This window comes from Phalacrocorax carbo, chromosome 22 (assembly GCF_963921805.1).
Source record: "Phalacrocorax carbo chromosome 22, bPhaCar2.1, whole genome shotgun sequence".
Taxonomy (NCBI): Eukaryota; Metazoa; Chordata; class Aves; order Suliformes; family Phalacrocoracidae; genus Phalacrocorax; species Phalacrocorax carbo.
This window is the reverse complement of record NC_087534.1, coordinates 666,112-679,927: the sequence shown is the minus strand read 5'-3', so window position 1 is coordinate 679,927 and position 13,816 is coordinate 666,112. Positions and strand designations below refer to the sequence as shown.

General features: G+C 49.8%; 2 protein-coding genes across 2 annotated transcripts; one reads left to right on the top strand and one right to left on the bottom strand.

Moving 5' to 3' along the window:
• Positions 1–5,192: 5,192 nt before the first annotated feature.
• On the bottom strand, positions 5,193–6,829 carry AIRIM (AFG2 interacting ribosome maturation factor). Its single transcript, XM_064471163.1, has 4 exons — positions 6,539–6,829; positions 6,280–6,459; positions 6,085–6,200; positions 5,193–5,700 (listed from the first exon to the last, which is right to left on the bottom strand). Exons 1-4 carry the CDS (start codon positions 6,796–6,798, stop codon positions 5,633–5,635), a joined length of 624 nt encoding a protein of 207 aa, XP_064327233.1. The 5' UTR covers positions 6,799–6,829; the 3' UTR covers positions 5,193–5,632.
• A 25-nt stretch (positions 6,830–6,854) lies between these two features.
• CDCA8 (cell division cycle associated 8) lies at positions 6,855–12,336 on the top strand. The gene is made up of 10 exons (XM_064471161.1): positions 6,855–7,098; positions 7,180–7,308; positions 7,604–7,644; positions 8,174–8,249; positions 8,595–8,734; positions 9,037–9,116; positions 9,446–9,544; positions 9,736–9,862; positions 10,305–10,391; positions 10,762–12,336. The coding sequence occupies exons 1-10, from the start codon at positions 7,017–7,019 to the stop codon at positions 10,804–10,806; spliced, it is 906 nt and encodes a 301-aa protein (XP_064327231.1). The 5' UTR covers positions 6,855–7,016; the 3' UTR covers positions 10,807–12,336.
• Positions 12,337–13,816: the final 1,480 nt, after the last annotated feature.

The following is a 13,816-nucleotide window of genomic DNA, read 5'->3' as shown; positions in this document are numbered from 1 at the left end:
CAACACGTAACACGCCAGGTGAATCCCAAAGCAAGGAAAAATGGAAGGAAAAAGACAAGAATTTCCCAAGTCCCACTGAACAAAGCTTTCCAATAGCCAAAACCAAGCCTTGCAAGCCTTGCTGCACACGGAGCGCAGGGTGGAAGGATGAAAAGCCGTTCTATGCACATGGGGAATGGGGAACCACAGGGTGTGACTTCACGACAAGCTAGCGGCTGTGCTGGAGAGGCGGCCTCCAGGACTGTGAACTGGCTCGGGCATTGCTTCCAGTCTTACAGACCTCATCATCCCGCTGGACTGCGGGGTGACAGACGGCCCTTTTCCCCAGAGGCCCATGCCAAACACAGCCTTTACGGACAAACCATGAGGCTGCATGCAGCTTGACATACTCAACATCAAAGATGCGATGCACAGCCCACCCGGAGATTGCGCATGAAAGAAGCCACCGACCATATCCCCTGCCTGAAGTAACAGCCATCTCCCCAAAACCAAAGTTATGCTGGAAGCTAGATGAGAGGATGGGCAGGGAGACAACTTGCTTTCCATTGTTGGGTCACCATCGGGGTAACGTCAGACAGATCTCCTAATTTCTCCATGCTGCTGTAGCTGGGAAATTGCAAGCCAACACCCCCGTCACTTGGCTGGGGGCAAGCGCAGCACTGAGTGCTTTCAGAACTTCATGGGCAGCTGTGGAGCACAGTCAGCTATGGAAAATAAAACTCCTGTGCTGTTTATTAGTATCTGTGGTGCTCCAGTTTGGGGGTTGAAGGCTGCTTCATTGCATTCATTGCATTTTGAGGTGGCAACGACTTCAGAAGGCCACGATCAGTCTTATTTTTCAAATAATATTAGGAAATATAATGTTTGCTCTATCTGAGAATGAATGAGGAACTCGAGCAGAACTGCCAAACATGAAAGTTCCTGGACATCTGGAAAGGATTAGTCAGGAAGGTGCTTGGGACAAGGAGTTCAGGCAAGTTCAAGAGACACCTACTGTAGATTTGTTCCCACAGAAGGAGGGAGGAGGAGTGAAAGGGTTGGGGGGAAAAGCAGGAAGGGAGGATTGAAACAAAACCTACACAGGACTGGCAGAGAGCGAGCAACGCGAACAGCCTGTATTCTGCGGGAGCGTGAAGTGCACAACAGGCGGCCCCAGAGGGTCTGCTGGAATGGAAGGGGCTGGGTGTAGCAACGAGGGATAAACCACGGCGGCAAAGAGCTCGCCAAATAACTGCACGTGCCCACCCTTGCAAGGGCAGACAACAGACACTGCACTGAGCGTGTCTGCGCTGCGGGAAGGCACATCCCTGCTTCCCAGGCAGATGTGTCCCCACTCAACGCACATCAGTAGGAGTAGCAGATTTTGCCCCCCTTGGAGCTCACCAGCAACTCAACAGGGCAAACGCCGGGATAAAGTCAAGAGCACTCAGGAAACGCTAAAGCGAGACGGCCGAACGCGAGGAACGGAGCTACACACCCAACTAACGCAGATGGGAGAACGGCGGTTTTATCTCTGAGCAGACGAGCACTCGCGCAGCCTCTTGGGCCCTGGAAAATCACAAAGGAGTTCTGCTTCAGGCCACGGTGCAGGTCTCAAAGAATACACAGGGGCTTGTGAACCCCATGCTTGGTTTATTAAGTGACTCACAAAGCTTTTTATCGCATATTTCTGCCTCCAACTCTCTTTACACTTAAATTCAGGTGCCAAATTCTTTTTTATTTTTCCTAACTATGAACCCTTGTAGTAAATTAGGTTTTGAAACCTGTTTGAAATCCATGAGCTTATGCTGAAGCAAAGCTTTTGGGTTTCTTTTAAAAGTCTGGAGTTACCCACAGCAGGTCCTCATTTCTGAAGCAGAACTGTGCAGAGACACCACTGCATCACCCTACATGAAAAAACAAACTAAGCAGATAGAAGTCAGATGCTCTCTATAAATGTTCATGGGTATTCAAATTTAGTAACTGATTTTAGTTTATGCTTTCCCTGTAAGTGAAGAATAACTATTTTCAAATTAAGTTAGCAGGAGGTAAAGATGAAAATCAAAGCACGAGCTTTGTGTTTCCTGAAAATTTTACTTTAACAAGGTAGGCCCAGCTGCTAACTTTGTTTTATTGCATTCCCAAGAGACAGATCTTCATGCAAGAATACTTTAAGGGCTCCACTCCAAAAATAAAGGCACTCAGATTTATTTTTATGGTTGGGTGTATTTTACTAGTTAGCCTCAGAGCCCCCGACACCGCCCTCACCCACCGGCCCCGCTCGGGTCTCCCACAGGCTGGAGCCCCCCGTCCCCGCATTCGGCTTCCCCAGGCAGCTGGAGAGGACCCCGCTGCCTGCCAGGAGGGTGCTGCTGCTTTTTCATCCACCTGCCTCCCGGCCCAGTACCCAGACAGACGCCGAAATCCTTTACTGATGACAGCAGACACGGCTTGCTAACGGCAGGCCATGTCACAGCTCAGTCTTGGAGAGTTCGAGCACAGAAGCAAACCGAGTGAGCCGAGGGCCTTCGGGACGAGGGAGGGACCTGGGGAGGAAGAGCGGTGCCTACGGCAGGCAGCCTGCCCTGGCTGCTCGGAGCCGCGGGCTGGGACGGCACCACCGGACGGTATCGCTGCGGTCGGAGCGCGGGTGTCTAACTCAGCCGTGCTGCTCCCAGGCATCGGAACGGGAGGAGCGGCACTCACTCCAGTGCTCTTAAATTAAATGCTGGAAGACTGAATGCCCACCCTGGCTGTCTTCATGGTGGGAACCTTCGAACCCGCAGAGGCTCCTCGGCGAATGCCAGCTGAAGGGAGTCTCACACACACAAGGAACCATATCCACATTAGCAACTGGGGACCTTGGCGGCTGTCCTGAGCTGTAACATCCAGATCTTGAAAGGAACAAACCCACAGTTGTATCCAATTAGAGCACTCTGATGCGGAGGTTCAGTCGTGCTCTTCCAGAACGTTGCAGACAAATGCAACTGATGACATGGCCCGTCAGCCAGAAACAGTACCGCGTAATTAATCACACCAAAACTTTAATGAGCACCTCCTTCACCCCATTTCAGTCAGAGTCACGCCACTGCCACTTTTATTTCAGAAAGCTCTCAGCACTTTTAGCAGGCGCCAGAGGGCCAAACGTCTGGGAGAAGCAGAAGGGCAACCACCAAACTAAGACCTTCCACAGTTTAAATCCATTTATTCTTTATGCAGCTGTACTAAAGACAGGCTGCCAGAGACGAGGGGTGTTGAAGGGCTGTGTAGTGTGTGCACATGTAAACACGATCCCACATCCACCAACACCATGTTTTATTGTTTTATGGTGATGATAACCTGAAGGCCTGATCAAGGATGGCACGCCAGGACTCACCCTACAGTCTGCTGTCTTCATGCCCTTCAAGCCATGTACGACCACCACGAGGCCGTACAGCTGCTCTCCCTTCACTTGCCTGCTCTCCCTCATCCCTCATCCCAAAATCAGAACTGTGCGGGCCCTTCATTGCCGCGACAGCCACCAGCGCTGAGGGAGGCGCGGGCACGCTTGCCATTACCCGCCTGGCTTGGCAGCACACTCCCAACACAGGCAACACGCCTGCGCTTCGGAAGCAGGTTCAAAACCATACCAGAAAAGGAACAGGAGCTGGATGGAGGATACTGCCTTTCCTCTTTGCCGTGCCACAACAGTCAACCTGTTTGCCAGGTGGATTTCAGACTGGCAGCCTCTGCAGAGACCAGCACTCGGCTCTCAGATAGCTACGAGGGTGCTGGTATAAATCCACTGCAATCTGTGTCGTCCCACAGCACACACTCACCCTTTCCTTGCAGTCGGAAGTCAGTGATGTCCCTAGGGAAGATGCATGGGCTGAACACTAGCAGCTGGCAATGGCTAACTCAGTTTACCTACGCTGCTTCACTGACTGGAACCTCAACACAGAAGGTGAATTTCTAGTTGGGAGGAGTTTGTGGCTGGAATCAAACTAGATGAAATTGCTTGCTCTGCTGTGGACAGGAAAGTAAATGCCTTGTACTGAACTGATGCTGTGATGCAACCCACAGCATCAGCAGCAAACTGACAGAATGAGTCAGTGACAGGTCATGGTGAGACAGAGCCGCTCAAGAAGGATGCGAAGTGCTTTGCATGCAGAAGTGTCTGCATCGAGACTGCTGTACAGCCATTTGCTAAATAAACTGCATTCTTGCCTGATCTGCCAAACCAGTACCCTCACTGCATCATCTGCTTTATCTTAAGCTGAAGCAGCAGGAGGAAGGGGAGGACGCTGCTCCTCACTTCCCTGGAAAGGAGATGGCCGAGGGCGCAGCTCAGAACAGCCGCACTGTGACTCACAGCAGTTACGCGGCACTCTCGCACGGGGTCTGTGGGGGATGCACGGAGCAGAGGGCACTTGTCCAGCCACGAGAGCCCCTCGCAGCTGGCCAGAGGACAGGACCACCACCAGGAGCACGCAGGCACAAGGAGGAACTACCTTCAGCAGCGAAGCACTCCAACCCCCCGACCCCCTGCCCTGTACTTGCTGGGAGCAGAACCCACCTCACTTCCCCAGGCGTAACACCCTTCCCTTGGCAAACGCCGATTTCATCAGCCATGACGCCCAGAAGCCATGCCAATGCCAAGAGGGTGACGTGATTTTTCTTTGCAATTGAAACTGCATATGAAGCACCATCCCATGAAGACCTGTCAGCTGATGGGGAGCACTGGCAGCCGCAGCCCTGCGCAGCCAGCAGCCTCCCAGGGCCCGCTCGAACGCCGCTCTCCGCAGGTCGAGCAGTGCCCTCAGGTGGTCAGATGGACTCCCCGGGCTTGAGACCTGCCTCACCATAAAAACAGGGAGCACAAGCACGGCTATGGTCTGGCCAAGTACAATTCTTTATTTGGCCTCCTCGGGGAAGCTGCAGTTCCTACCAAAGGTTATTTAGAGGCAGGCTTCCCACTGCCTTCTGGGAACATTAGAGGATTGGTATCATGGCCAACAAAAGATGTTCCCAGAACTGGCAGCAGCTGCTGCTGCCACAGAGCAGGAAGGTTTTAGACCGTGATTTAAACATGTATCAGAGAAGTGTACACTAACACACTTGAAAACTTCCTGTATCACAACTCAGGTGTCCAGGCACCTCCATAATTACATTTTCAAGCCAAATTTGCTCCTTCCTCTTCAATGTACAGGTGGGATGAAAGAAAACACACTGGGTTTGAGCCTCCATTTACATCTTTTATTTAGCTGTAAGGATGGTATGTAAAGCTCTTCCTTACACGGTATCAGCCCGCTGGACCTTACGTTATGCTCACTTATTTGCGGCCCACCTCCCCACTGCTTTGTAAGTCAGTAAGTCTCAGTGTTTTTTTTATAGCACACAAAATATCCGTGGCAGGCAAAAGAAAGGATGACTTCTGTAGCTGAAGATGACTCCCTTCTACCTTCCTGGTTTGTTCAGCTCAGCCTCCTCTTCAGTCACCGACTCCATTTCCACTTGAAAATGAGACATTTCCTGCTGAGGCCAAGTACCCGATGCATTCTCCTTCCAAAAGCACCAGAAAAGCTTCCTCAGTTCATCATCTTCTGAGGTGACCATCTCAGAACATACCAGACTCTCGTAGAAGCTGGTCAGCATCTGTCCCTCCTGTTCCCCGTTAGGAGCCTGGTGAGCAGCACAGCTCTCGCTGGTTGTCCACAAACAGAGAGATCTTAAGAAGTGCATCTGAGTTGGAGGGAGAAAAACCAACCCCATTAGCTTAATGCATTTTATCTGTATTCTGTACCCACAAAAATTTAACTTGTTTCTAAAAGCAAGAAAGAAAAGGATAAGGAAAGCGAATGTAGCAGACCAAGTGAAAAGGATCATTAAGGCTGTTACAGCGAGAGGAAGGAGGTCGCTTCCAGCTGAGCTCAGGGCGTGATGGCGAGGGTCTACCACTGAAGACACTCACAGGATCCCAAAGCAGGTCACAGACTGACCAAGGTCACCCGCTGCTGCCGAGACCCACGCAGCGAGCTGCAGCGGGCCTACGCGCTGCCTCCAGGGCAGAGGCACCCGCACGGAGCTAAAGGAAAGACCCTCTGGGTGCGCTGTAGGTGGAACTACCTTGAACGACGTCCTCCTTGTAGCGCTCCAAGATGCTCTCCCAAGACTGCGGGAGGGCTTCCATGTCCGCCAGGCTGTCGCAGCTGACGCGGAGGAGAAGCTTGCTCTCCAGGTACCTTCGCGCCCGGTAAGGACGACCACCAGCAAAAGGTGCCCGCCCGCGCTGCCCGGGGAGCCCCCCCCGCAAAAGGATACAGGTGCCGGTAGTAGCGTTCCACCTCCTGCAGCGCCTCCAGCGCGTCCGCCAGCGACGGGCAGCGCGGCCCGCGCCGCAGCGCCGCCGCCAGCCCCAGCTCCGCCGCCCGCTCCTCGTACAGCCGCAGCACGGCGGCCGCGCCGGCCCCCACGGCGTCCCGCACGGCCCGCAGCTCCGCCCTGCGCGGCACAGGCGGGGCGCTCAGCGGGGCCCGCCGCGCTCCCCCGCCCGGCCCCGCCGCCGCCGCCGCCGCCTCACCGCCGCTCGCCGAGCTGCTCCAGCAGCGCCTCGGCCGCGCCGCGCTGCTTCCGCCACAGCCGCGGCCGCAGGTCGCCGAAGGCCGCCAGCGCCGCGCCGCCCCACGCCAGCCGCCGCGCCGCCCGCATCTGCGCCGCCAGCCCGGCCAGCGACCCCAGCAGCGCCGCCCACGCGGGCAGCGCCGCCCGCCAGGCCGCGTCCCGCCGCGCCGCCGCCGCCGCCCACTCGCGCAGCGCCGCCGCCAGCGCCGCCATGGCCATAGCGGCCCGCCGGCCCGGGACCGCGCCCTCCCGCCGCGTCACTGCGCCGCGCCGCGCCGCGCCGAGCCCTGATTGGCCGGCGGGCGGCGGCCGTTGGGTTTGAACGCGCGGCGGGCGGCGGCGCTCCCGGCCCTGAGCGACCGTCGGCCCCGGCCCCCACCGACCCGCACCGACCCCCCGGCCCCGATCGGCCCCCACCGGCCCCCGGCCCCGCCGCCATGCCTTCCGCGCGGAAAAAGGCCGGCGTGAGCGCGCGCGGCAGGAAGCTGGCGGCTTTCCTGAAGGACTTCGACCGCGAGGGTAGGCCGCGGCGGGCGGGAGCGGGCCGGGGGGGGCCGGGGGGTCCCGGGGCCGTGACCGAGCCCTGTTCCCTCCCCGCAGTGAGGAGCCGGGTCGAGCAGCTGCGGACGAACGGGCAGCGCCTCGTCAAGGAGACGGAGAACCTGTACAACATCGAGATCCTGCGGCTGCCGGTGGCGCTCCGCCAGATGAACTGGCTCGACTACCTCGGTACGGGCCGGGAGCGGGCCGGGAGCGGGCTGGCGGGGCACCTTTCCCCGCAGATCACGAAAGCCGCCGGTACCAGAGGAGCAGCCTTGCTCCCCGCGCCCCGCCCGGCATCCCCGAGCGGGCGGCCCGCACGCCCCCCCGCTCTGCCCGGGGCTGCTCGGTCGCTGCCGAGAAAACTGGTTTGCGCTGGTTTTTTGCACCCTGGTGGCGTCAGATTAAAATCTCTCTCTATATGCTCTATCGGCTGTCTTAGATGTGCAGTGATTTTAATTTTTTTAAAATGCTTTCATTTCAGCTAAAGGAGGAAGCAAAAAGGTGTTGGAAGAGGCAGTGACGGTAGGTTTCTAGCATAAATATTGATCTTCCCTGACGGCGCTGCATACCTTTGCAGGAAATGAAGGGTTTCTCGACTCGGTAGGAGCGTTGCAATAGCAGAGGTTGCATAAATACTTTCACCAATGTTGCTTTAAGACCTCACAATAAGAGATGCCTCCTGTGTCCATGGTAGGACTTGCGTGCCCATACTGCTCCTTGTCAGTCCTTACCTGCTTGATTTCACCCCCAGATCCCTGAGAGCACACGAGCTTTTCAGCGAATTAAAGCATTTCTAAATTGGTTGAGCAGCAGGGCGTAGGCGAAGGGTGCTTGTAGCTGATAAATCAGGCACTTTAGTCCCGAATGGCTCACAGGCCTCGCGTGTTGTTGTCGTCTCTGGAATAGCGTGAAAGGTCCCAGTGTGAGCGCAACAGAAAGCGTGGAGGTATTTTTGCTACAAAATAATTAGGGATTTCTTTTATCACTTGGCTTTCTCAGAACTCTGTGCTATAGGTAATCCTAATGGTGTTGTGACTGTTTTTAATTTTAGGCAGACTTGGAAATAACAGAAATAAACAAGTTAACAGCAGAAGTTATCCAGACTCCTTTAAAACTCATCAAGACAGGTCAGTTTTAAGCTTTGTGATGAGCACAGTGAAATGAAAGCATGTCATGGTTTACATACTGTGAATAATTCAGTTTTTACTTACATCCCTTGATATTTTTAAAGGCAAGAAAATAATCCTGCTTTTATCCCTACTATCTGCAGTAGCTCTATTAATTTTATTAAAACACTCAAAATATCGCTCTGTCAACCATTTGGATTACATTGGAATTTGGACTTCAGAAGCAAATTGTTGCCAAAAATGCTTGTGGTTGTTCACTCTTTACCTCTGCAGGTTAGTTACTTTACATTAAATAATGTAAAGTTGTTATTTATTTTCAACTTGGATAACACTTTTTCTTTCTAGTGGAAAAACCTAAACAGGATATTGAAGCTATTGAAGAAGAAGCAGAGCCTTCTTTGCTTCCTCTAGCAAAGAAAGCAAAACATGACAGCCAATGTCTTCCAGAGCTAGAAGCTGAAAACGTTAATCCAAGAACTGGAAAGGTAAATAGCTATTCTTCGTGATGACTTTATTCCCAAGATACAAACGACTTCCTGAGATGATGCCTATGATAATATAGCTGTCCTGGATACGTTGAGGGGGACTTCAAAACAGGTATCGCTTCCTGAAACGTCTAGCGATAGGAAGCAGTCAGAGGAGCTTGTGTGGTGTTTGTTTCTGGACTCTTGTGCCATAAAAAGGAGCCAATTGAGCCGAACATTTTGTATGGAAGCATTTGTTCATTGTGGACTCAGCTGTCACATGGGAGTGAAGTAACTGATTTGCTGAGTAATGTGTGTTTCAGGTGAAAACATCCACTAAAAAAATGCCAGTGTCCAGGAGCAGAAGAGCTCCTTCAGCAAGAGTGAAGCGCATGAGTAAAAGGTAATAGGGGATATATTTTTCAGTGGATTTCAGAAGGGGAGAGTAAGCGTATAGTGCTAATGTAACTCTTAAATGGAACGGAGTATGGTTTAGTAGGCTGGTTGATGTAGTTGTGCCGTGCTATAGGGGAAAAATCAGTGACCTGACAGTGAATGAAAGAAGGGCAGCTTCCTCTCCTATGATGACCAGCTATCCCTAGCTTTGGGGTTTACTTTTCATTAGTAAGAACCTCTGGTTTTCTGTGGTGATAATTCAAGTCTTTGATATGATAATGCTTGTACATTTGTTAAAAGTATTCCTATGAGCAGATGTTTATTTTGCCTTAACAGATCAAGCAAAACCAACTTTGTCACCCCAGCTACTGGTAAAATCATTGATCTCTGTGCTCGGGGAGGTACCTCCATGGCCACACCCAAATTTGATTCCAGGTTTGTATTCTGTTAAATTTCTCTGTTGATCCCTTATAAGGGGAATGCCTTGCCATTTGCTCTGTGTATGTATCTGTCATCTATTTGCAACACAATCCTTAGTGGCTCTTTGAACCTGAAATGAAAGACTATTAGTAAAAGTGCTTTGAGCAACTGCAGTGAAATTACATACCGATAACTTTTTGTCTCAGAATTTTCAAGACACCGGGTTTGCGCACACCCGCAGTAAATGAGCGTGTTTACACCATCTCCGCCAATGGCAGCCCCCTTGCTGACAGCAACGATATCTTCATTACGGTCCCTGTCGGAGGAGGGGAGGTAAATGAGAAACCTTAATCTCTAAAATCTGCGCTGGAGGGATAGCTTGTAACTTCTTGGGGGCCCTACCAGTTTCAAGTCATCTGCTCTTGTCTCTTCAGTTGTGCTGCTGCGGTTTATCAGGGGATTGACCTAGCTTAAAAAGAACCTTGAAAGATTTTTAGTCAGAAGTGGGAGCTGTTCACGCTGGTCAAAGCAGAATGTAGAATTATGTTTTACTGTGCATTTAAGTAACCTCTAAAGTACCTTCTGCTGGCAGTACTGTCTTAATTCACTGCCAGGAAGGTATGAGATGAGCTTCTGGTCAAGCTGAATGTAGTTCTCTGCCTGTATGTGGTCTCCTAGTATGCTTGGATTTTATTTACTTTTTTTTTCCTGCTTCCGGCCACTACAGCTGACCAAACAGAAAACCTAAGATTTGGGGTTTGTTTTTTTTTCACAGAGCATTCGTTTAACAGCAAGTGATTTGACCAAGAAGAATCTTCTTCATCTGAATCCAGAGGCCCAAGGAATTATGAAGAAGCTATCAGTAAGTCTATTTTTGTCAACAGTGACCTGAAGTTGTAAGGCAGTGTCGTCACTCTGTCATTAGTCACTGGACTGTTGAGCTGTAATAGAAACCCTGTATTTTTCCCACTGCCTTGTCTTGAACTTTGGTTCGTGTCACTGGTTAAGAAGAAGCACGAACTGAGAAGGGAAGGAGAGGGAGTAGCTTTACATCACGTCTTGCTTAATACAAGCTGTGGATAAACCATGCACTTCTTGAAAAAGAGCTGTTGTCACTGTTTTGAAAAAGTGAATGAAAACTGAAAGTGTCTTCTAGTTCAGGCAGAAGTTGTAAGTGCTTGTGGGATATAGAAGTATCTCTCGAGTACTGATTAGCTTCTCTTTCTTTCTAGGTACGTCTCGCACAAGCTTGCAGTGGTACGAAAACCCAGAGATGAAACTGAGCGAACGTTGACATCCCTCTGTAAATACAGAACGTTACATTTAAGACTGCGCCTTTAGTTCTTGTTCTCATTTGTGTCTTCCTTCCATTAATTTACAGAATGGAAGTTAAGAACTAATTTTTCTACCTATGGTATGTAATGGGATTAGAATAGATTGCATTTTTTTAATACAGGAAAAAAACCACTTTATTTCCTATTTCCTTTTAAGGTTGAGACCAAGATACAGTTATCTTGGGCTTGCAGACCAGCAAGCTGGGCAGAAAGGCTATTCTGGTATCTTGCAGAAGACATAAGCGGTGGCCACAAGTGACTGGAGTTCATATCTGTCTGGGCAAAGAAAGCAACAGATCAGGCTTGTTGCAGTTCCTTCCAGGCATGTCCTTTCTCTGCAAATGTGCTTAAAAGGTGGCGACTATCTCAGAATAGTACCTGAGATACCTAAAGGCAAGTTACTGGTGCCTGGGACTAAATGGAAAGCTTCTTGTAGTTCATGATGCTGCCATGAATAGCAATCCTTTTGTTCTTATAGTAGCCTTTGTATTTGTATCTGGCTTTGAGGTTTTTATAGTGAACTTATGTATTTTATCGTCTTTTTTAAAAAAATAAAAGATCACAGGTAGTTTAACTGGACAGAATCAATCAGCTAGACCGCCGCTTAACTAGGTTGCTGAGAGTAACCTTAGAGCTACTGGAGTATCTCTAATGTGAGAGAACTTTGCTTTTCCTACGCCCCCTTCAAAATCTTCAGGAGAAGCAGTACTCCTGGCACTGAGCGTAGAGAGAGAAGAAGAAAGCTTGGACTGGTCAAAACATTGTTTTGCCCTTTCTTCTCGTCTAAATGAGTTGATTCAGTGCAATTCTTTGAAGAGCCATATCCAATAAATGCCATTTGAACAGAGCAAAGTAACTTCCTCAGTCATGAATGGTTTGGGATTTTTTTTCCCATTGCATATAGAAAATACAGAGAAATCTTGCTCTGCTTCAAATTCAGGAAAATTCAACTTTAAATGTAGCCTCTTGGGAAAGGGTTAATATATTTTTATTTTAAAATATAAGCAGAGGCACTCATCTGGCTTAACGCTTCCTTGCAAAATGAAGCAGGGAAGAAGTCTTGTATTTGCTTTCCTACAGCCACAGTCTTATTTTTCAACAGCTTGGAAAAGCAGAGCTCTCTATGGAGCGCTAGCTCTCTGTGGGAAGATGGCATAAAGTCTTAAAATGTATAAGACTCCCCTCACTCAAAACCCAGGGTTTCATTTTTATTGTGAATCTTTGTAGCTGGTACAGCATGGGAGAGGACACCTCTCTTGTACGTTGAACTAAGAGATGGAATCCCTTGAAAGTGGAGCGAGCTTCGATCCCTGAAGCATTACTCTGTATGGATCATACAAAGTTAAATATGTAAAATGGCGTCTGCAAGGGACAACCTGATAACCCTTTCTGTTTCAGCAGGGAAGCTAACGTAAGAACGTTTTTATTGGCATGTTAAGACAGCATTCCGAGTAAAGAACTTTGCTTCTCTAACTTTGTCTAAGATTTTTTTTCTCTAAAAATAAGCCTGTTTCTTTGTTAGCTGGCGCACTGTCCTTTCCAGAGATACCTTTTTGTCCTTGGTTTAAGCCTCTTTGAAGGGGCTATAAACAAGACTGTTGAGACTCTGGGAATTTCTCTGGGTTTGGAAAAGTTCTGCTTTTGGCAAAAGCCAAGCCTACAGCACGAATAAGAAGGAGGACTGGGGAAAGCTGCTATCAGAGGTAACGTACGCTTCGGTGTAAATCTTTGACGCAGCCTGTCTTAGGGGAGAAAGTTTGTAGAACAGCATTCGTACGTGAACTTCCTTTAAAAAGCAAGTACGTCACTGTAATGCAAACCTCAAGTATATACCGTGTATTTGGGAATCACTGTGGTAGAGGTTTTGGCAGCTTCTAAGTCCTAACTGCAGGTGGCAACCTTGTAAGCTACTAAGCTACAAGTACACTTGCCTTGCTGGCATTGATGAATTCTGTTAACGCGTTAATTAAAAGAACCCAGTTAGTTAAGCTGTAAATAGAACTGTAACACCTTTACTTGGATACAGATGTGTAAGTCTATATTCTGCTTTAAACATGTCTTTACCAGGAAAAAAAAAACTAACTAAAAGGCTTAGCTGGCCTAGAGAATCCTCCTGCTAATGCTGTCTGCTCTTAAAAGCTCTAGTTACAATCTTTAGGGCCCTGCGTGGACAAACTTGTTACAGGTCAGCCATTTCGGTCTCCTGGCTAGTGCGGGGGTATCGTATTGTCACTTAGTAAATCTAGCAATTAATGTTTTTGCTGGTACTGGACAGTGTTATTTCTCTAGACTACTGAGTCTTGAGCGGTAAGGAGATGCAGACACGACTTGTCTGCTTCCGCAGGCCTTTCCAACGCAGTCGTGAAAGCCTCGTGTCCTGCAAGCCTGCCTACCCCGCGCTCCACCGGCAGAGGCGTACCTTTGTCTCTAACGCTAGAGGTATGTGCTGTACGTTCCTGATTCTGGAGGATGAAAGGCCGTGTTTGTGCTGTTATTGGGGTTAACATGTTATTTATGCCCAGAGAAAAAAAAAAAAAATGCTCGCAAAATAACGTTTAGCGCCTGGAAGACTGGAAGAAGCAGAACCTGTAGAACTTGGCGGGGGTTATGACTGCGAGGCGCTTTGTACCTGTTTGGGCTCTGCGTGCTGAATTAGCTCTGGAGGGCGTGGGGGCGGCGTAGCTCAAGGCTCCCTCTGCAGAGAGGTGGTCCTGCTGAAGCACGGCGCTCCCGGCACAATGCAACCTACAATGCTGTTAATATTCAAGCTTCCTTTTCCGCTTGTCAGAATGAGTTAATTGTATCTGACATGAATTAAAGCTATCTGGCAGCTAATAGTGAAACAGATTCATCACCTAAATCCATTTTGCATGCTGCCTGCACCATGGGGAAGCAGTAGTTCATTTTTCTGCGGTTTTATTGCTCACATAAATAGTTGGCATCACTTCTGGCC